General features: G+C 36.0%; 4 protein-coding genes across 5 annotated transcripts in view; 3 read left to right on the plus strand and 1 right to left on the minus strand.

Annotated features, from left to right (window-relative positions):
- The window catches only part of LOC129795035 (probable asparagine--tRNA ligase, mitochondrial), a 1173171-nt gene that overhangs the window by 90413 nt on the left and 1061121 nt on the right, over positions 1 to 21637 (plus strand). The window lies entirely within an intron of this gene.
- The window catches only part of LOC129795050 (protein artemis-like), a 41012-nt gene that overhangs the window by 468 nt on the left and 18907 nt on the right, over positions 1 to 21637 (minus strand). The window lies entirely within an intron of this gene.
- Positions 206 to 12159, plus strand: LOC129794971 (fatty acid synthase-like). Of its 2 annotated transcripts, XM_055835922.1 has the most exons (8): positions 2837 to 2918; positions 3161 to 3550; positions 3684 to 5350; positions 5437 to 9709; positions 9778 to 9935; positions 10001 to 10495; positions 10764 to 10907; positions 10975 to 12159. In XM_055835922.1, exons 2-8 carry the CDS (start codon positions 3187 to 3189, stop codon positions 11089 to 11091), a joined length of 7218 nt encoding a protein of 2405 aa, XP_055691897.1. In that variant the 5' UTR covers positions 2837 to 2918; positions 3161 to 3186; the 3' UTR covers positions 11092 to 12159. The 2 variants fall into 2 exon arrangements, with proteins under 2 accessions (XP_055691898.1, XP_055691897.1); XM_055835923.1 differs by having other exon boundaries at positions 206 to 3550.
- On the plus strand, positions 12294 to 21391 carry LOC129795059 (uncharacterized). The gene is made up of 5 exons (XM_055836088.1): positions 12294 to 12941; positions 13021 to 13192; positions 16353 to 16505; positions 18112 to 18331; positions 20762 to 21391. Exons 1-5 carry the CDS (start codon positions 12721 to 12723, stop codon positions 21001 to 21003), a joined length of 1008 nt encoding a protein of 335 aa, XP_055692063.1. The 5' UTR covers positions 12294 to 12720; the 3' UTR covers positions 21004 to 21391.

Raw genomic sequence — 21637 nt, forward strand, 5'->3', positions numbered from 1 at the left:
ATTGTGAATTTTTTGGCGAATCATTGGTGAATAAATCCAAAAATTTCCAAAGATCCGAATACTTTCATTAAGATAATTTTGTTTAGAATCGAATTATTTATTTCCGGCTTGAAATTAGTACTTTAAGGCTTTAGTTTAGTATTTTGGATTTAGATTTACTACCTTTTAGGCTTAGATTTAATAATTCTTAAGATTTTCTTTCTTAATCTGAACCTTTAGGCATTAAACCGAACAATTCTTTTCAGATTTTAGTAATTTTTTTTTTATTTTTCTTAATCTGAACCTTTACAAGATTAGGGGAACGTGGCCCAATTCGGACCTCCAAAGGTCTACGCATGAGGTAAAATTAAATAAAATAAAAAATAATATTCTCTTTGGTATCACTTTTAAAGCCCACTTTAAAATTTTTAGATTTTTTAGCGAATAATCCGAATATTTTCATTCAGATAAACACCCTTTGTTCGTCCTCTTCGTATTCTTTTAAATATATATCTGATCTGAGAGAATGTTTTTCTATTCTTGTTTATTTCTCATATCGTTTCGAAATTATTGTTAAATTAGCTAATTTAAATAATCATGAGGAAGCAGCAGCAGCAAAAATTTGACAAGTAACAAAAACACGGAATAAACAACCATTTTAGTTGCAGACGAATGAAGACAATATTTATAATTTTTCAGGGAGCAACTTGTGAAAACTTGATGGCAGTTTTCTACAAAAATTGCACGAAAATAACGTCATTGTTAGTTTTTTTTATATCTTTGAAACATGCACACTAATGTTTCGTCAATGAGGTCTAACCCTTTCGCGTCCACATTAAAACATTGAAAACTTTTTTTTTATCAAAATTTTCATTGTATGGATGCTTTCACAGAGATTATTTTAGGACCTAATTTATATAAATTCAATACATTTCTAAGTTGTAGAAAATAAATTCAGATAAATTTAATGTTCGCGTTTGAGCCTACGTCTGACTCAAAAAAAAACGCTAAAGGGTTAAAAAGAAATTTTATTTTGAAACAAATTAGGTTTGAAATAAAGCTTCAATAAACCCCCAAAGATAAATTGAATATCGTTCACCAAGTTTATCTGGAAATACGGTAAGTAATTTTAGTCAAGCCCGAACAACGCCTACACATTATGAGATAAACCAATACATACATTAAATTGTTTAAATTACGCACAAGTGCATTAATTCCATTTTAATCTTTTCGGTTCTTTGAGTCACACTTAAAATCAAAACTGAAACATTTTATTTTCTTGAATTTTAATGTATTTAATAGAATTTTCAGTTTTGGAATGAGTTGAATTTACGTAAATTAGGTCACTAAAGACGTTTTGATGGAAAAATGTTTTCTAATGGCGGCATCAAGAGAATATCATGATAAACAAAGGCCATGTTTATATGTTTTACGTGACCGCGAAAGGGTTAATTTTTAATTTAATAAATGCATTTTTCCATTTTGAGATAGAAATAATTTGTATAAAAGGAATAAAGTTGTAGCTCGGAAATGTCGTTATAAAACAATAGGGGCAGTATGATAAAATTTGAAATATTTTCAGGGAACTCAGGAAAAAAATCTCCCAATTTGCCCAATGTATTTTCTATTTGCCTCTTTGCTTCCCCTTTGATTTATTTTAAAGTCAATTTTGAAATGAAAAAAAATGTAAAGGTTCTCTTGCATTTTTTTGAATAATTAAGCCTTAATTCAAATTTTAAAATACATATTTTAGATTTTGGAATATTGTTTTTTTATTAGGAAAATATTTTCTTTGATTTAGAACCATTTCTTCAATAAAGGTTTAAATTAGAGCTCCTAAAAGTGCGCAATGATTATTGGCTGTGGGAATACAGTAAGAACGGTAAGTTAGTCAAGCTAGTAAAGGAAATTGCCTACATTATGAGACAATCCAATAATAAATTTGTTTTAATTAAGAAATATGAAAAAAACATTTTTGTGTTTTTATATTAATTTTAGTTGTGATTTATTTAAAATTCAAAGTAATTAAGTCATAAAATATTCCAGGTGGGAAGTTTTAATTATTCTTATTTATCATCTCCTCAAAGGTGACAGGTGTTTGCATTTCTTTCCCAATTTTAATTCTGATATCAATTTGTTGTTATAATTAAAATGCCTAATTATTTTTATTTTAACTCATTTACAACCATTTAGGTCGTTAGTCCCATGAAGTTTTTAGTTTTGCAGAATTTTTTTTAATAGTTATTCCACATTTTACAAAGCTGCCATAGAGGACAAATTCTAGGTTTTTCAAAATTTACAGATTAACTAAAATTGTAAAAACGGATAAAATTCAAAAACGTATTTTTTCACCAATTTTTTTTTTATCTACGGTCCTTTAAGGTTTTTGATGTAGCTTTATACACTTAAGTTTCTAAACTTATTGCAAAGAATTCACTATAGTGATGTATAAAACATATAAAGTTAACATCCAATTAAGGAATAAATATAAAAAAATTACAAATTGTTGTTCACTTGTTTTTTCTAGATGCAAGATATTAAAATAATTATTAAAAATAAAGATGCATGAAAAGAAATTTATTATAAAGTATTTTTTTGTTAAAATTCATCATATATAAACAGAAAGTTTTCAGGTAGTTAATCAGTATTTCTTCACTATTCTTTTGGAATTAATATAAAATTGCAAGTGCTCAACTCAGTTGTTTCCTTTAGCAGCAAAAGTTATTTTGTGATTCTTCATTGCAACCTTTCTTCAAGTGCCAAGAACTTTGCCCCATATTAAAAATTAAAATTTGCCTACAAAGTGTATGAATTAGTAATAAATTTACTTATTAGTCTCTGCTTAAGACGAGTTGCATTAACAATTTACAAAGCATTTGCAGTGTATGTTGTGTGCAGTGAAGGACTTTTTTTTTCAAAGTTCTTTAACAATCTTTTAGGTATAAAATTATATTGAGTGTTCCGTTCAATCAAGAAAGTACTTCAAATGAAAAACATTTAATTTATCTATTAAAAGAAATTAATTTGTGAGCATTTAAAGTGTTTCAGTAAAAATATTTTATTATTTGTTAGTTAATTGATTATTTAGAAAAAAAAAACAATTTTACGTGTTTCTTTTCTACTACGAATCCTAATTACTTTTTACTGACTTTTATTATTTCTTTTTTATCGTCTTCAAAAGATAAGGAGAAACAATTAAAGTGCAAAATGACAGCTCAATCTGTGAAGAATAGTTTTACTATCAACGATAATAACGACTTCGAAGATCTGGAGTATGGAAGTTATTCCGGTGAAATTGTCATATCTGGCTTCTCTGGTCATCTACCTGAGAGTTCCAACATTGAGGAGTTTAGAAATAATCTCTACAACGGGGTTGATATGATTAATGATGAAGAACGTCGTTGGCCTAAGGATATGATTGACATACCTGTGCGTACGGCAAAACTAAAGGAAGAAGATCTGGCCAATTTTGATCATATCTTCTTTGGAGTCCATCAGAAGCAAGCTGAGGCAATGGATCCCCTTATTCGGATGCTTCTTGAAGCTACTCATGAAGCCTTTGTTGATTCAGGTGAGCAAAAATGGTTAACTGTTAGCAGCTTTGGAGTTAAGACTTCAATCAGACTTCACAAACTCATCGAAGACTGACGATACTCAGAACTAGACCTGCAACAGGCCTAGTACAAATAATTCCTTTCTTTTAGGATACAACCCCAGGGATTTACGAGGAACTCGTACCGGTGTGTACATCGGAGTTTCAGGATCAGAGCAAGAGCAGTATTTGAATAAGTTCCCTGATTTAGTAAATGAATACGGATTATTGGGATCTGTACGTACCATGTTTGCCAATCGGCTCTCGTATACATTTGATCTGAGAGGACCTAGTCATGCTGTCGATACAGCATGTTCCAGTTCTCTCTATGCAATGAGACAGGCTTTCGCGGACATGCGGAGTGGACACTGCGATGCAGCCGTAGTTGCTGGAGCTAATCTTATTCTACGACCTACGGTAACGAAGCAATTCTATAATCTCAAAATGTTGAGTCCTGAAGGGAATTCACGAGTTTTCGATGAAACTGGAAATGGGTATGTGAGGGCTGATGCGTGCGTTGTGATGTTCCTGCAGAAGGCCAAAGATGCCCGTCGAGTTTATTCAACAATCCTCAATATAAGAACAAATACAGATGGCGCCAAGGAGCAAGGGATAACCTACCCAAGTGGTCTAATGCAGAAAAAACTCATTGAAGAGACTTTTAAGGAAATCAACCTAAATCCTCTGGATGTTGTTTACGTTGAGGCTCATGGAACGGGGACTGTTGTTGGAGATCCGGAAGAAGTAAATGGAATATGCGACATCTTCTGCAAGGATCGCATGACTCCGCTTTTAATTGGCTCATTAAAATCCAATATGGGTCACCCAGAGCCAGCATCAGGTGTTTGCTCTGTTGCAAAGATGCTCATTGCTATGGAGGAAGGTATCATTCCAGCGAATCTGAACTACAATAAACCAAATCCTAAAATCTACGGACTCATCGATGGACGTATGAAAGTGGTGGTCGAGAACACTCCGTGGAATGGAGGAATTATCTCTCTGAACAACTTTGGATTCGGTGGTACGAATGTTCATGCCATCCTGAAGTCCAATCCAAAGATGAAGGCCATCAGTCCTCTTGATGGACGACTTCCGCGATTGGCTGTTGTATCAGGCCGTACTGTTGAAGCTGTGGAGACTCTTCTGAAAGACATTGAAGTTCATAGACAGGATGAAGAGTACTTTGCTCTGATTAATGAAGTTCACAGTAAAAACATTCCTCTGCACAACTTCCGAGGCTACGCTGTTGTTAGCAAAGATGAAGTTCTTTCTGATGTTGTGGAACTGTCTGAGGAAAAGCGCCCAGTGTGGTTCGTGTACTCAGGAATGGGCTCTCAGTGGGCCCACATGGCGAAGGAACTGATGCAGATCGACGTCTTCCGGAACAGCATTTATCGCTGCGCTGATGCTCTACGTCCAGAAGGCATTGATCTCATTGATGTAATGACTAACATGGATGAATCTAGCTTCGATATTCTGCATAATTTCATTTCAATCACCGCAATGCAAATTGCTCTTACGGATGTTCTGATACATCTTGAGATCATTCCTGATGGGTTTGTTGGTCATTCAGTTGGAGAGTTGGGTTGTGCTTACGCTGATGGGGGTCTCACATTGGAACAGACCGTTCTTGCCTCGTATTTCCGAGGAAGATGCATTGTGGATACGGAATTGATTTCAGGAATGATGGCATCTGTTGGTTTATCCTGGGAGAAATGTTTGAGACGCCTGCCTGAGGATATTCTGCCTGCTTGCAATAACAGCGCGGACAATGTCACGGTAAGTTGATTCCTGACGATTTAACATAAGTTTGAAGACTCCTTTCATCTGGTACTGTCTTTCCTTAACCCTTTCCCTTGTAACAGATATCTGGACCTACAGACGCGGTTAACAAATTCGTAGAAACCCTGAAGAACGAAGGAATATTCGCTAAAACTGTTAACGTATCAGGCAGGGCTTTTCACAGCAAGTACATAGCAGATGCAGGCCCATTGCTTAAAAATTCCCTTGATAAGATTATCCCGAATCCAAAGGATCGCACTGATAAATGGATAAGCTCAAGTATTCCTGAAGCAGAATGGAATTCATCACTGAGTAAGAAGAGTTCTGCAGACTACCATGTTAACAATCTCCTATCTCCAGTTTACTTCCATGAAGCCGTTCAGCATATTCCAAAAAATGCAATTTGCATCGAAGTAGCTCCCCATGGTCTCCTTCAGGCTATTCTGAGGCGATCCCTTGGGCCAGATGTTACGAATATCAGCCTCGTAAAGCGCAATCATGAGAAGAATGTTCAGTTTCTCCTGAGCAACATTGGAAAACTCTACGCAGCTGGAGCGCAACCAGTTGTTAAGAAACTCTTCCCTCCGGTATCCTTCCCCGTAGGACGTGGAACACCGATGCTCAACTCAAAGATCATATGGGATCACTCACAGAAGTGTGAAGTACCCTTCGCGGGAGTATTTTTCAATAAAACAACTACATCTGGGGAAACAGTTGTGGAAATCAATCTCAACAATGAGGAAGATGCTTTCTTGGCAGGACACATAATAGATGGTCGAGTCTTGTACCCTGCTACAGGATACATCATGCTAGCCTGGAAACAGTTTGCAACCACTCGTGGAACTACCTACAACCGCTTGCCTGTTGTCTTTGAAGATGTTACATTTCATCGAGCAACAATCTTGCCTGCAAATGGGTCTGTGAAACTTGGAGTCAATATGTTGGATGGAACGGGGAAGTTTGAAATCTGCGAAGGAGGATCGCTTGTTGCATCAGGGTTCATTCGTGCTGCAGAGGACATTGAGTATGAATTGTTGCCATTAAATCCGCTGTGGGAGTCCAAAAATGGTCTAGCATTGAATGCAAATGATATCTACAAAGAGTTGCGTCTCCGTGGGTACGACTACAGTGGAAGATTTCGTGGTATTGTACAGGTTGACCCAGATGCAGATACTGGTAAGTTGGAGTGGATTGAGAACTGGGTATCATTTATGGATACAATACTTCACTTTAGTATCATTGAGACAAAATACCGTGAACTGTACCTACCAAAACGGATTAATAGGATTGTCATTAATCCAGAAAAGCATTTGGAGTTAGCAGCTCAGTACTGCACAGATGAAGGCGGAAAGTCAATTTTCCCAGTTTACATGTACAAGGATATTAATGTTGTTAAGAGTGGTGGAGTTGAGATAAGGGGTATTGAAGTATCCTTAACTCCAAAGCGTCAAAACTCACATGTTTCACCAGTGCTGGAGAAGTATACCTTTGTTCCGAATTTAAACAGCTTCGTCTTGTCTGATGATCTGAATACAGCAAAGCAGTATGCTGTTACATGTTCTGTGCAACTTGCCATTGAAAACTGCCAAGGGGCACTCAAGATAAAGACAGCTGAAGTACTTCTTGGCACGAAAAGAGATCTACTTAGTCCTTTTGTAAAGCAGGTAATTGAGAATGAACCAGTTTTGGGAAGTGACGCAGCAGTTGTGGTTGCAGAAAGTGCTCCTGAGTTGGAGCAGATGATGAATGATGCTGAAATTCGTCTTGTTGTCAAGGATATTGAAGCAGGAGCAGTGGAATTTGGTTGTCACCTGTATATTGCTAAGGATATTTGTGAGCATCCCAAGGCTGAATTGATATTTAGAAATCTCAAGGAGTCCATCAAGGAAGATGGCTTCATCCTGCTTGAAGAACCAATCAAGGAGATTTCTGCTACAACACTCTTTGACAAGCTTGGTTTGACCGTAGTTTCATCGCAAGTTTCCTCAAATAGAAAGTATCTCCTTGTTCGTCCTGTATTTGACATCAGCTCTAAGAAGATTCAAGTAGTCAATGTAACTGAAAAGAATTTTGACTGGCTGGAAGATCTCAAATTGACCCTTCGTACAGCTGAAGATGAGAACAAGTTGGTGTATATTGTGTGCCAAGGCGAAGAGCTATTTGGAGCTGTAGGCCTAATGAATTGCATCAAGAATGAAGCAGGTGGCAAATTCGCAAGGCTCTTCTTCATACAGGACACCAATGCTCCAATATTCTCTACCTCTAATCCCTTCTACATGAAACAGATTGCCAAGAATCTCATCATAAACATTCTTAAGGATGGTTCTTGGGGTACTTTTCGACATCTGAAGCTGGATTGCGAAGGGCAGACACGGCTAGTTGAACATGCCTATGTAAATAACCTGATCAAAGGTAATCTATCCAGCTTCAAGTGGATTGAGGGACCTTTCAATCACAATCGTCCTGACCCCAATTCACTTGATGAGCTATGTACAATTTATTACGCACCTTTGAACTTCCGTGACGTCATGCTGAGTTCGGGGAAACTCGCTGATGATGACACACCATTGGAACATGGGGAATGTGTTCTTGGAATAGAATTTTCTGGACGTGATTCAAAAGGCAATCGTGTTATGTCGATAGTTCCATCAAAATCTCTCGCAACATCATGTGTTGTGAAGAAGTCTGTAATCCTATCCGTTCCAGACTCATGGACCCTTGCGGATGCATCCACAACTCCAACTGCTTATGTGACTGTATTTTATGGGCTTGTGGTGCGTGGGAAGATGAAGAAAGGAGAATCTATTCTTATTCACGCTGGATCAGGAGGTGTTGGACAAGCTGCTATTTCCGTTGCACTCAAAATGGGTTTAACAGTTTACACGACCGTTGGGAGTCAGCAAAAAAGGGATTTCCTCAAGGAGACCTTCCCTGAGTTGACGGATCGTCACATTGGAAATTCTCGTGATTGTTCCTTTGAACAGATGATTATGCGTGAGACTCAAGGCAAAGGCGTTGATCTAGTTCTGAATTCTCTATCTGATGATAAATTTAAAGCTTCGGTGAGATGTCTTGGATTCAATGGGAGATTCATAGAGATTGGAAAATTCGACATTGCCAATAATACTGCTCTGGGAACATCTGTTTTCTTGAAGAACACCAGTTTTCACGGAGTCTTCCTAGATTATATTTGGAGTTGGGATGATGAGACAACTGACACAGTTTTACAGCTCATGCGTGATGGTATTGAGAGTGGAGCTGTTCGACCACTTCCCATAACTGTATTCGGTAAGGAGCAAGTAGAGGAGGCTTTTCGTTACATGGCCAGTGGAAAGCATATCGGCAAAGTTGTCCTTAAAATACGTGAAGAAGAAGAAGAGAATCAAGTTATTCCTGCTCTTAACCTTATCCCAGCTATGCCGAGAACGTACATGTACTCAGAAAAGACTTATGTAGTTGTCGGTGGACTGGGTGGACTAGGTCTTGAACTGATTAATTGGTTAATTTCCCGAGGAGCGAAAAATATTGTAGCTTCATCCCGTAATGGGATCCAGACAGGCTATCAGTCCTTGATGGAAAGACGTTGGAAGAAGAAAGGTGTCAATTTCGTAGTGGACAAGAGTGATGTAACAACAAAAGAGGGAACTGAACAACTTCTGAAACAGGCCATTAAACTTGGTCCTGTGGGTGGAATCTTCAATTTAGCTGCTGTGTTACATGATGCGCTGTTTGATGATCAGCAAGAAGGAAACTTCCAAAAAGTATGCCTGCCTAAAATCAATGCAACGAAGTGTCTTGACGCAGCATCACGTTCACTGTGTCCTTCCTTGGACTACTTTATCTGCTTTTCAAGTGTTTCATGTGGACGCGGGAATATTGCTCAGACGAATTACGGAATGGCTAATTCGGCAATGGAAAGGATATGCGAGGCTCGTCAAGCAGCTGGATATCCTGCTACTGCCATACAGTGGGGAGCTGTTGGTGATACAGGACTCATAATTGAACACCTAGGTGACAATAATACGAATGTGGGAGGCACACTGCCTCAGAGAATGTCTTCATGCCTACAGACAATGGATCTCTTCATGAAACAACCTCATCCAGTTCTTGCATCAATGGTTGTTGCGGAGAAGAGGAAGGTAGACAGTGCTGGACAATTGAGTATTGCTGCCTGCGTCGCAAACATTCTTGGCATCAAGAACATTCAAAAAGTTCCCAACGGATTATCTCTCACTGATCTGGGATTGGATTCACTCATGGGTACGGAAATAAAGCAAACACTCGAGAGGAACTACGATTTGGTGTTAAGCGTGCAAGAAATTAAGCAGCTTACTTTTGGAAAATTGCTGGAGTATGGTAAGAGCTTGATTTCTGAGATCTGTTCTCACTTATCTATGTTGATTTATTGTGTTTAACGTACACAGACAAGGAAGCTAAGACGTCATCTAGGTGTGAAGAGATCAGTGAAGAAACTGAACTAGTCCCAGACGATGAATTCACTAAGAACTTAATACCAAAAGAAGTTCTGGTTCATTTACCATCAAATGCTGCTGAGAATAGCCAACAAAGGCCACTATTTGTTGTAAGAGGAATTGTTTCCTCTGACCAAAATACGTCAATTAAGAATTCTTTAATTTATTCTTTTAGATCCATGCAATTGAAGGCTTTGTTGATGCTATAGAGCCCGTAGCAGCTGAGCTAAATTGCCCAGTTTGGGGACTTCAATGCACCGAAAATGTTTCCCAAGAATCAATTGAGGATATGGCCAAATTCTACATCAGCCAAATCAAGACAGTTCAGAGTAAGGGTCCGTATATTGTTGCAGGATATTCCTACGGGACGGTTATTGCCTGCGAAATGGCACGACAGTTGGAGACTGAGTTTAAGGAAGCAGTCAGTTTGGTTCTGCTGGATGGTTCACCACAACTTGTGAAGATGAAATTTCAGCAGAAACGACTATTCATCAGTGAAATCAAAGCTGAAGCTGTGGGGCCCTTATTGTTGCACTTTGCAACAAGGCTTGTTGGACTCCAGAGAGGATTGACTGTTATGAAAGAATTGGATGGTCTTCTCACGTTAGAAGAAAAGCTCAGAAGATACATTGAATTACTACACAAAACTACTCAGCATGACCAAGAATTGGTAAGTTCTATTTAGATTTATTCAATATAGGGTGAAATTCAACAGTCCCACATTTATATGTTAGATTTATTGAGTTTTCTAAAAATTTTAATTTTTTTTAAAGAATTAAGAATATTATATTCTTTTTTTTAAGAATATTTTAAGTTTACTCAGGAGAAACTTAAGAAATCTTAAGAAAACTTAAGCCTAAGGACTGTCTGACTAGTGAATTTTACCCTAAATCTGATACGTAGATAGGCTTGAAAATGATTTACTTTTTTCTCTTAAGATACGCATTGCAACGGATTTATTTAGTAAAAAATTTCTAATTTGTGAAAAATATCGAGTAAATGGAAGAATAAGATCAGACGTGAATCTAATCAAATGCTCAACAAAGGACTTCAAGATTTCAGAAGATTTTCAATTGAGTGAGGTAGGTTGCAACGTTAATTTTTGAATTTATTCAAATTTTAACGAGAAATTCAAATTATTCTTTTCAGTTCTGTGAAGGAGAAGTGAAAGTACATGTTGTTGATGGTAATCACCGTACATTCATCATGGGAGAATCTGCACGAAAAGTTGCAGAAATTATTCAAAAAATAGTTGATAAGGTTTAGTAGGAATTTGACAATTTAGTTAGATTGGGTGAAATTCACTAGTCAGACAGTTTTAAATTTCCTTAAGAAATCTTATGATTTGTTTTTTATTAAAGGAAAACTTAAAATTTCTTAAGTCAGGCTGAATTAGGCTAAATGTATATTTTTATGATTTTTAAGAATTTCGATGTCTTAAGATGATCAAGAGCATTTTTTTAAACTTAAGAAATATAAAATTGTGATCATCTTAAGACATTGAAACTCTTAAAAATCATTAAAAAATATACATAGGTACATTTAACTTAATTCAGCCTGACTTAAGAAATCTTAAGTTTTCTTTTTAAAAAAAAACTTAAGAAATGTTAGGTTTTCTTAACTTTTCTTTGGTTTTCTGTAGTTTTTCTTATAAGAAAATTAAAAAAATCTTAGGAATTGTTAGGTAAACTTAAAACTGTCTAATTAGTCAGACAAATTAAAGATTCCTTAAGAAAAACTTAAATTCTCTTCAGATCCCGAAAATTTTCTTAAGATTCTTTCATTTTTTTTAAGAATGTCTAAAATTTCTAAAAAATAATTTAAAATTTTTAGGTTTTTTTAAGCGAAACTTACGATTTCTTTAGTCAGGCTGAATCAGGCTGAATACACATTTTTTGATGATTTTTCTGATCCGCTTCGGGCATTGAAATTCATAAAAAAAATCATAAATAAAATATGACTCAATTTAATTAAGAAATCTTGATGAAAACTTTAAAATCTAAAATTTTTGTTAAAAAATCTTATAAAAACTTGAAACATTCTTAAGACAATTCAAAGAATTTTGAGAAAACATTAAGATTCTAAAGAAAACTTAAGTCTGTCTTAAAGAATCTTAAGTCTATCTGACTGGTGATTTTCACCCATTGTTAAAGAATTTCAGAATTTTTATTCAAAATTAGGTGAAAAAGAATCTCTAAATGTAAAGGTCTGGGCTATAATAATAAAGATTTGTGCTAAAGTTGAATCTGTCTGATCACTTCCACTCTTTTACTAAAATTGATGCATTTGAGGAAAATTAAATAAAAAATAAAGTTAAATGTTAATTAAAACGCATTTATTTGCTTTTAAATAATTTCTCACAAAACGCCTCTTATTTCCCCGAATACCTTCCTATCGCAATATTTGCTTGGAAAACCCCCCGCGTGTGTGGGCAGGTGGAGGTGGGTTTGCGCGCATGTGTGGAGGCCGCTTGGAAAATTGGCTTTCCAGTTTTCTCCAGAAAAGTCTTCCGCAGAGGGACTAAAAATGTTCCTCTTGACCATTCAATTGAGTTGAGGAGTTAAAAGTGACTACACCGAATTTTTTCCTCCTCATCTTGGCTCCTCCGTGGAATCCTACATTAGGAAGAGGGATTTGTGTTGAAAATTCGTGGACTTTTGTGTTTCTTCCTTCTCCTTTCTTTCCTTCCTCCCTCGCACCTTGTTCTTCCAAACACACTGACTTTTTCAAACTATCCACCCTTTTTGCGGGATTTTTCCTTAAAGGAACGCATCACTGACTTCCTCCACGCAAAGATTTCCTGCGTGATCCCCTCATCCCTGTGTGTCCTGTGTGTTGTGGCTTCTTAGAGAGGCTGTAAAGTGGGTGTCGCGGTAGTTAACGTGTGTGCGTTAGATGGCCTTAAATACGAGCCCCGCAACTGCTGGGGGTGCTTCATCGCATCGGGGTGGAATTGAAATGGTGCCTTTGAATAAGCAGAATAGCCAAACTTCCATGTCATCCAAACAATCCAAGCGTCCACCAACAAAAAAGCTTCAATTCTCCACACCAGAATGCAGTGTTACCCCAATCTCCGCCATCCCAGGGAATCGTATGCTGCTTCCAGGGAGGAAGAGGTAAAAGCCAACCAAAAAAAAAAGATTTTTCTCAATGTTGGAAGAACGCTAAACTGGGTCATTTCTTCCATAAACACAGAGAGGAAGCAATAGTGATGGCGAATTTGCGAAAGAGAGTGGCTGCTTGTGATCTGACACGAAGACGTCTTCCAGGAACCACCGGAGGTGATGATATCAATGCCAATGAGACTAATGGGGGACAGGGTGGTGCAATGGAACCCCTTTTAGACAATCGTCCACTTCTTCCAAAGGTAAATTAACGAATTTTCATTCAATTTAAACTGATTTCTACTAAACCGGATAAGGGAGGTGTTTTAAAAACTGATATCCACCTGTTCTAGCCATCAGATAAGACACTTTATGTAAGCAAAAGCTTAAAGCGATTAGGAATTAGTCAAAATCGGATCGATTGAACGATTATCATTTTTAATTAGGTATTATTGATGCCATCAAGAAAAATTCGAATTTTACGTCATTTTCAGTTGTTTTTCTAAAATTTTGTGAAGAAGCTTTGATTCATAGAAATTCGTTAATTTAAAATAATAACCTAATTAAAAATGATAATCGTTCAATCGATCCGATTTTGACTAATTCCTAATCGCTTTAAGCTTTTGCTTACATAAAGTGTCTTAGTTTACCCATTTACTACGTACATTATTCTTAAACGTTTTATAAATTAATTCTTTGAGTATTTTAGGCAATATTCGACGTAAGAAATTGAGAAAATAATTCTAAATTTTTTTTTATTTTTTCAAAATCTTCTTTGCCCATTTTACTACAATTAGCACGCTTGCAAAATTCTCTTTGATTTAGACCCTTTTGGCGCATAAAAATGATATAAAAAGTCAAATGTACTGGTAAGCTGACCAAGCTTACGAGAGCTGTGTTTCTTTCAGTGTACCAATTTTGTGAGAGTAAACTAGAACGCGAATTAATTTAAATACGCGCAAAGTCGGAAAATGTATAGAAAAGTCATACCCTAAGAAATCTTTAGAAGGCCATATCTCGAGAACGGATCCATAGATTTTCGTAAATTTTTTTTTGTTTGAAAAGTCTTTAAGTCAGCTATAAAATATCGAAAAATGAAAAAAATTTATGTCGCCATTTTCGAAAAATTCGAGTTCGAAATTTTCGAAAATTTTGTTTTCGATTTTGGCGCATCTTGCGGTCATTTCTCGAAGTTGCAATGTTCTAGACATTTGTAGGGTTCCACGAAACCTTTCATTTGCGCTTGAGTTGATCGAAATCGGACTTGTAGAACCCGAGATATGACATGCCAACTTTGGAAGGCTATATCTCGAGAACGGATCCATAGATTTTCTTCATTTTTGGCATGGAGCTAGATAATATAGTCGGCTACAACATATCAAAAAATGAAAAAAATTTATGTCGCCGTTTTCGAGATATTCATCGAAAACTCATCGAAAATTTTGTTTTTGATTTTTGGCCCCCTAGCGGTCACTTTTGAAACTTCGGATGTTCTAGAGAGTTGTAGGGTTTCTTGAGAGCTTTCATTTGAGCCCGGGTTGATCAAAATCGATCAAGCCGTTTTCGAGTTATGGTCGATTTTCGATGAAAAATTGTGGCGGCCATATTGACTAAACGGCTTGACCGATTTTCGAAAATGAGGTATCGTTAGAAAGGTATTGATGGCCTCTACAACATATAAAAATTTCAGATTTTTAGCTATTACAGGGGCTGAGATATAGCGAAAACAAAATTTTGAGGTTATTCAAAATGGCGGACGCGGGGGTGGGGGGTAAAATTTGACATCATAATCGGATGTCTTCCAGTCGATATTTAAACTTTGCCGTTTACCGCAAGTCTCTATCTATTACCGTTCTCTTGTAATTCAGCAAAAGGTTCCGGACGGCCGGCCGGCCGGCCGGCCGGCCGGAAAAAAATTTTTTTGGCGCATACGTTTTTTGGAATGTGGGGACCCTAATTCGTGCTTATCCCAAGTTTGAGCCCGATCTGACGACTTTCGATTTTGCTCGGTACACAAAAGCTGTGTCTGAAAGAAACACAGCTAAAAAGTCAAATGGATTTGATTTTAAAGGAAGATTTTTGAGCTTTTAAAAACTAAATTTTAAGAATTTTGGTTGATAAGAAATTTTTCTGAGCAATTTTCAAGTCAGATGTTTCGAAAAGTTTAAAATCTGGAAAGTGGTTTTATTTAAACAATTTTTCACTTTATTTTGATTATTTATTTTACTTTAACTTCGAATGACATGAAAATAATTTTTGAGAATTTTTGGCCAAAACTACGATTTTTAAATTTTTCGTTTTTCATCCTTCCTGATCCTGTGAGTTCTAGGAGATGTTCTTTTGTGTTCTCAACATGTCCAGGGCCATAGACATTGTCCTACATTATAGTTTTAGCTCAATAAATAAAAATTAACGATCCAAAATTAAACATTTTCAAAATCGAGCTATGGGACGAAAATGTCCCCATTGGTGGTTAAGGGTTAAAGCAGATTAGTTATACATTTAACGTTTTAATATTCGTTTTTAGACGAATTTTTTGAATATTTTGTGCAATTTTTACTTCAAAACTTAAAAAAAAGAAAAGATTTTAAAAGGCATTCAGGAAGTTATTTACAAAATGGCGTTTTGGCAAACAAGGCAAGCCTGCAGCCATTTTGAAAATTTACTGAAACTTTTTTGAAATAATGAAAGAGGAATTTCAAAAAAAGGTCAGATCCTGCGTTTGACTCCTCTAACATTGAAAATTGACCGAAGTCCAATATTAAAATTCAAATTCTTCAAAAAGCTATTTTGTTAACAACATCTGCTGACACAAAATCAGCTTAATCTGATTACTTTTCAAGCCCTTTTCCTTTAACTTTCAGCAAACTTTTAAAGGTTGTTAAAGTAATTTTCTCTAATTCGAAGAATTTCATGATAAATCGCCCAAATTGGTATTCCAAACATGAATTTCCTCGCCTCATTGAGTTTTCCCATGAAGAGACATTTTTTTCCGAAAAAAAATTGTTTTCTTCTCCCGTTGAAAATGCGGAAATCCCCTTCTTGACCAAAGTGGAAATAAAAATATTTTCCCTCCATATGATGAGCATACACAACATATAAGGAAAAAACCCTGTGCGAATGAGAGTCCAAAAAAAGGAGGAAGTATCAAGTGTTGTAAATCACGTGCACGCAATCATTCAATCCATCACAACGGGTGGGAGGTCACCCCATACGGGGCCATACCATGAAGTGCTTCCCGCAACGACAGAGAAATTGAGATAATCTCGACGCGAAATTCATTCTGTCGTTACCCTCGAAGGCAACCTTTAATTGTGAACCATTTTAATTAAGTCTCCCACATAGTCTGTTCGTACACCCCAAATAAACCGCCTTTGAGTCTAACAAAATAAAATAAAATCGATCTTCTCGTATTCTTGGAAGGTGTCATCAAAGCACCGGGACATGAATGGCGGGGGTGAGGAATCACCAAAGATGACGGTTATTCAGGACAAAGACTTCATCCTCGATTGCCTATGCTGGCACAACGAATACCGAGCTCGTCACGCGGCGCCGGCTCTCTCCGTCTCAACAGAGGTTAGTAACTGCAGAAGATGCTATATATGTTCTTACTAGCTCTCCTTATTGCCAAAAAAAAATTCAATGTGAATGGCGCCCTTTTCTTGGCTACGCATCAATGATTCAAGTTCAAGTATGTTGACTGACTTTATCCAACACGCGTCTCATTTTGGCACGATTCCCACAAACTTTTTCTCCGGCTCATAAATTGTACAACAGAGTTGGTTGATAAAGAGCAAGCCTTTAATGGGCTTTAGACTATACGCTTTTGTGGCCATCTTGCAACTATACGGCGACTTGAAACATGAAACATCGTTTGAAACTATGAAACATTTGTAAATTGTATCAAATCTTGAAACATGAGACATTAACTCTTTCTTTCAAAGATCAGAATTAAATTAACCCTTTCGCCACCGCGTGAAACATAAAACAAAACATTGAAACATACGGTGTTTTCACAAAGATATTTAATCGATGGGTGCCCTTGGAGAACATTTCTCAGACAAAACATCGTTCTTGCTTTTCTTCTACGCCAATTTAACGCATATCCATTTCAGAACAATTGTTTAAACTCTGGAAATTAGAATGCTTCACGGGTTTCACGTTTAACCATTTCGCGTTTTTTGGGTCATACACTGACCCAAACGTGAAACATTTTATTTTTTCAATTATATTGATGAATGCATCAAATTCACATAAAAAGGGTCAAAGAAGACGTTCTGACTGAGAAAAGTCATCTGAAAACATCCACAGAATAAAAAATGTGATAAAACAGTGCATGTTTCAAGTTTTTTTGTTTCACGTTGGACGCGAAACGGTTAATTTGGTTCAAAAGAAAATTTTTTATGTACAATAAAAATTTAATACAGAGCTTATGAATTCAAAAGGGTGTAGATTGACGTATAGAGTCTATTTATGTATTTACGTTAACTTCTTCACGTCGATTATGAAACAACAACAAAAACTATTGAAACATTGTAATATTTACTCTATTGCTGGACTTAGCAAACTATTCTCGTTACTGAGCTCTTCTTACAGGGTTAACCTTTTTGCGTCCATTGGTCCATACGCTGATTCAAACGTGAATGAAACATTACATTTTCTCAATAAAAAATATTTTGAGAACTTACTTAAGTTGGTTGTACGTTAAATATACGTTACAAGAAATCAATGAAAACATTTAACTGAAAAATATTCCTTGAAAGCAACCTTAGAATAAAAATAATCTTGATACAAAGACAGAATGTTTCAATGTTTCACCAGGTCACAAAGAGGTTAACCCCATTCAGTAGTATCTTGAAACATAAAAACCTTGAAACAAGAATCATTTTTTGCGATATTTATGCAACTAATGTACTTAGAATACTTTCCTTTCTGAAACTTATTTTTTAAACTCATTTAGATATTCAATGTTTTATATTTACGATGTTTCATAAACACCTCAATATAAAACAATTATTCTCAAGATATGTCTAAAACATTGAAGATTCAAGAAATTATTATGTTTCAAGTTTTAGCCAAATGACCTAATAATTTTCAAAGGCCTATTCAAAGACGCCCCTAGGTTGTTGTACCCCGAAAGCCCCCTACTACTTCTTCCTCACAATTTTTAATCAAATGTTAGCTCTGCGAATGGGCACAAAATTGGGCAAATCATCTGGCGAGTACGAATGAATTCTACTACAGATCAGACAAGAATTTGGGGCAGAATCTCTTCTGTTGTCCCGTCAGTGCTCTCGTGACGGATCTCACGGGACAAGAGGTGGCATCCTACTGGTACAGCACCGTCCGACGCTACAACTACTTCAAGGAACCTCGACTACTGCACACCAATGTCAATGCTGGTGAGTCATTCACTTCTATTCCAAGAAAAAAATGCTTCAATTGCATTTAATTTCCGCTGAGGCAATTTATTTAGCCAAGAGAAATAATCATTTTTTTGGCCAGAAATTCCGCATAAAATTCATTTTATTTAAATCCACAATTTGGAAAATTTCCCCATAAAGAAGTTTAATTTTATTGCATGGCAAATATCAAAATGTTCTGGTCTGGAGGTCATTGGCGAGGAAATTTCAGTGTTTGGCAGTTTATCTGATGCTCTCGCACAATTCATTGAGTCTGACATGAGTGAGGGCAATATGGGGGTGAGGGAAAAACTTTTGGCTCAATTCCTATCTGAATAATCTCTTCAATGAACTCAAAGGACACCCCGGGCTTATAAGGACAGAGTTCATATAATAATTTCCATGCGGCATCTGCCAAAAAGTAATCGTTTTGGATATGAGAAAGCTGCTCGAAATCTTTGTCATTTTGTAGCCTGTGTGACCGGATAAGTGTCGCACAGATGCCTCAAGGATTACACGATGGGAGAAAATTAGTTTATTTTATTGGATGGAATATTTCATCACAAAAATTACATTCATAAGAATGGCAACCACTCAAAAAAATTAAATATTTTGTAGCTATTTTCATAATCTTATGCCAAATTCGTTATATAACGACGATATATAAGATATGTCTGGCTGTTTTAGGAAGATCAAGAAAAATTTTCTTAAAAAAAATTAATTAAAATTTCCAAAATTTCAAACAAACATTATAGGACCGTGAAATATTTTATTTGATCATTTCATAAAATGTGAAACAAATCAAAATGAAAATTTTCAAGAACTTTCGATCTTGTTTTCCCGAATATTCGAGTTTCTATGAATTCTGAAAGTGAAATGTCAAAACAAAGAAATTTTAACACGTCTAAAAAATTCTAAATTCGTATTCGGGATTGTCTGAATTTTGACATTGGAGCTGTCAAATTCTTAGAATTTATGTAAAATTTTAAAGATCCTCTGGAGGTTTGTTATTGAATGTAAGTTCAATTTGTTGTAGAGAAGTTTATAAAACGTAGACGCGTGTGCGGAACGGTAGTAAATTACAATATAATCAGTGAAGGTGTCGAAAGAAACAATAAAATTAGGAATTCGGAGTAATGGATAATCATTAGAATAATAACATTTATAATATCAAAATCAAAATATCAAAAATAGAATTGAAAAGATAATTAATACAAACTACATATAAAGGGTTAAACAAAAAAAGGTCGTATGTTTGCTCTGCACCCGAGCGGACTTACGACCTTTTCTTGTTTAGCCCTACTTTTTATTTCTACATCATCTTGTAACTTATGCACTCGAAACTGTATTGGCTCCTCGGGAGGCACACTAAAGTGCCCACACTTTTTGTTTATTGAACATACCATTGCTCATGATAACGACTATGGAGTATAAGCATTAAACTTTTTTTTTAGAAAATACAAGTAAGGATCGGATCCTGAATCTTTATTTGTGAAAATCTTCGTCTGTAACTTAAAGCTTGACTTTTGCACTCTATAGCTTTATTCTGCCTAAGTCAGAGAACGCCAAGGTGCTGCGGAATTTTTTGGCGGAAAATCGCCTTTTGTATCACTTTGCAATGAGATGAATAAATGTTAGGGGAGACCGGGGTAAAAAAAGTTAATGAAAAAATTGTAAATGCCAATTCTGTACATCTTCTCTGCAGTTTTAATTATGTAGGTTATCAACGGACCTTCTCTTTTTTGAAATTTGATATTATTGGAAGAAATACTTACTTTCTCTAACTAATTGAGAGAAAAGATTTCATGCAGTCATAGGATGTGACACCACAACCTCACTGTAGTAATGAAGGAGCGAAAATATTTTTGAAAAACTTTCATAAGAAAATTAAAAAGCATAAAATATCCTTCATAAATAGAGCGGGGCAAAAAAAGCCACTCAGGGATTTGAGGAAAAAAAAGAAAATTTCGTTTTCCCAATGAAATAGAGCAAAGTTTATAAAATATTTTGCTTTACCTTACTGGCAAATACGATATTTTAAGCCTTTCTTTAACAAAAAAAACTGAGTGACTTTTTTTGCCCCGCTCTTTCCTAGGAAACAAATTTTAAGAAATAAAATTACAAAAACTTTTGCCAATGATTGGAAATTTTCCCATTCTGATGTACTTCAAAGAATGTTCTATAAAGAACCTTTGTCAAACCGAATGTGGCTACTTTTTGCAAATTTTAAGAAGCCAATAAGAACGAATGGGGTAAAAAAAGTCAATTTTGTTTTTTTTATTTCTAAACTATTGCTCTGACAATCTCTAAATTGCAGTCAATTATTAAAGGTTGATAGGGCTTTCAATCATTTTTTTGAAAATTTTTCATTGACTTTTTTAACCCTGGTCTCCCCTACATTCTACATCATCTTTCTGTCCATCTCTACAGGACACTTCACACAGATAGTTTGGCGTAGCAGTCGATACTTTGGAGTGGGCAAAGCCACCTCAAAGACAGGTAAAATCTTCGTGGTGGCTAATTACTTTCCACCTGGAAACGTTGTTGGTGCTTTCCAGCAGAATGTTTTACCACCAATAATGGATCAAGAGGGTGCTGCCGCATCAGGCAGTGATGCAGACAACAACCCCATTGTGTCGATCCTCAAGTCCGGCAATAGCGGATGCAACTGAGTACACTACAAACGGAGGCGCTGGAGGATGATGGGAGGGATCACGCGGTGGCCTAGAAGAGTTATATTTTTGATAAAGTTTAGAATCAGGCGTCTCTCACAGCTGTTCTAAAGAACTCTGTGGTTATTCTGCTCATCCGCCGGAGGTCAGCGTGGGAGGCAAGCGCACAAGAAGTTAAGTGCAGTGAATGACATTTTATGAAATATTTTCTTTTCTGTGTAGAAAAAATTGGCAAAATATGAGGGTGGAAAATTGTGATGACAGGGATTAATTGAATGGCAGTGAAGTAGAAAAAAAAGCACTCGTGAATGATTTAGGAGCGAATTTGTAGAGAAATTATTATCTTAATTATATACTCGGAGGGAGAAATTGGAAAGACAAAAAAAGCGCGCAGCGAATAAATTCTTAATTTCCCCACAATTAGCAGAAATTTTCTCAGCAGAAAATTCTCATGCTGTGGGTGGAGAGTTATTTATGGTCACGAGACTTTTAATTTTTTTCTGTAGCACAGAAATGACGCAATCAAATGAGACTAAAATAAATTGAAAAACAAAATTAAATTTACAAAATAAGAGAATTAGAAAAAAAAATCATTAAAAATTATTTAATTTAAAGAGAGGGTGTGGTTAAAAAC

Source organism: Lutzomyia longipalpis, chromosome 4 (genome assembly GCF_024334085.1).
Source record: "Lutzomyia longipalpis isolate SR_M1_2022 chromosome 4, ASM2433408v1".
In the NCBI taxonomy this organism is placed as follows: Eukaryota; Metazoa; Arthropoda; class Insecta; order Diptera; family Psychodidae; genus Lutzomyia; species Lutzomyia longipalpis.

What these genes read in the sequence shown, in the direction of transcription:
- LOC129794971 (XM_055835923.1), top strand. Translation starts at nt 3,187, where the DNA reads ATGACAGCTCAATCTGTGAAGAATAGTTTTACTATCAACGATAATAAC. An exon ending in TGAAGCCTTTGTTGATTCAG is followed by an intron (nt 3,551 to 3,683) that starts GTGAGCAAAAAT and finishes CCTTTCTTTTAG; the next exon opens with GATACAACCCCAGGGATTTA. An exon ending in ACAGCGCGGACAATGTCACG is followed by an intron (nt 5,351 to 5,436) that starts GTAAGTTGATTC and finishes CCCTTGTAACAG; the next exon opens with ATATCTGGACCTACAGACGC.
- LOC129795059 (XM_055836088.1), top strand. Translation starts at nt 12,721, where the DNA reads ATGGCCTTAAATACGAGCCCCGCAACTGCTGGGGGTGCTTCATCGCAT. An exon ending in CTCTCTCCGTCTCAACAGAG is followed by an intron (nt 16,506 to 18,111) that starts GTTAGTAACTGC and finishes ATCAAATGTTAG; the next exon opens with CTCTGCGAATGGGCACAAAA. An exon ending in GCACACCAATGTCAATGCTG is followed by an intron (nt 18,332 to 20,761) that starts GTGAGTCATTCA and finishes CCATCTCTACAG; the next exon opens with GACACTTCACACAGATAGTT.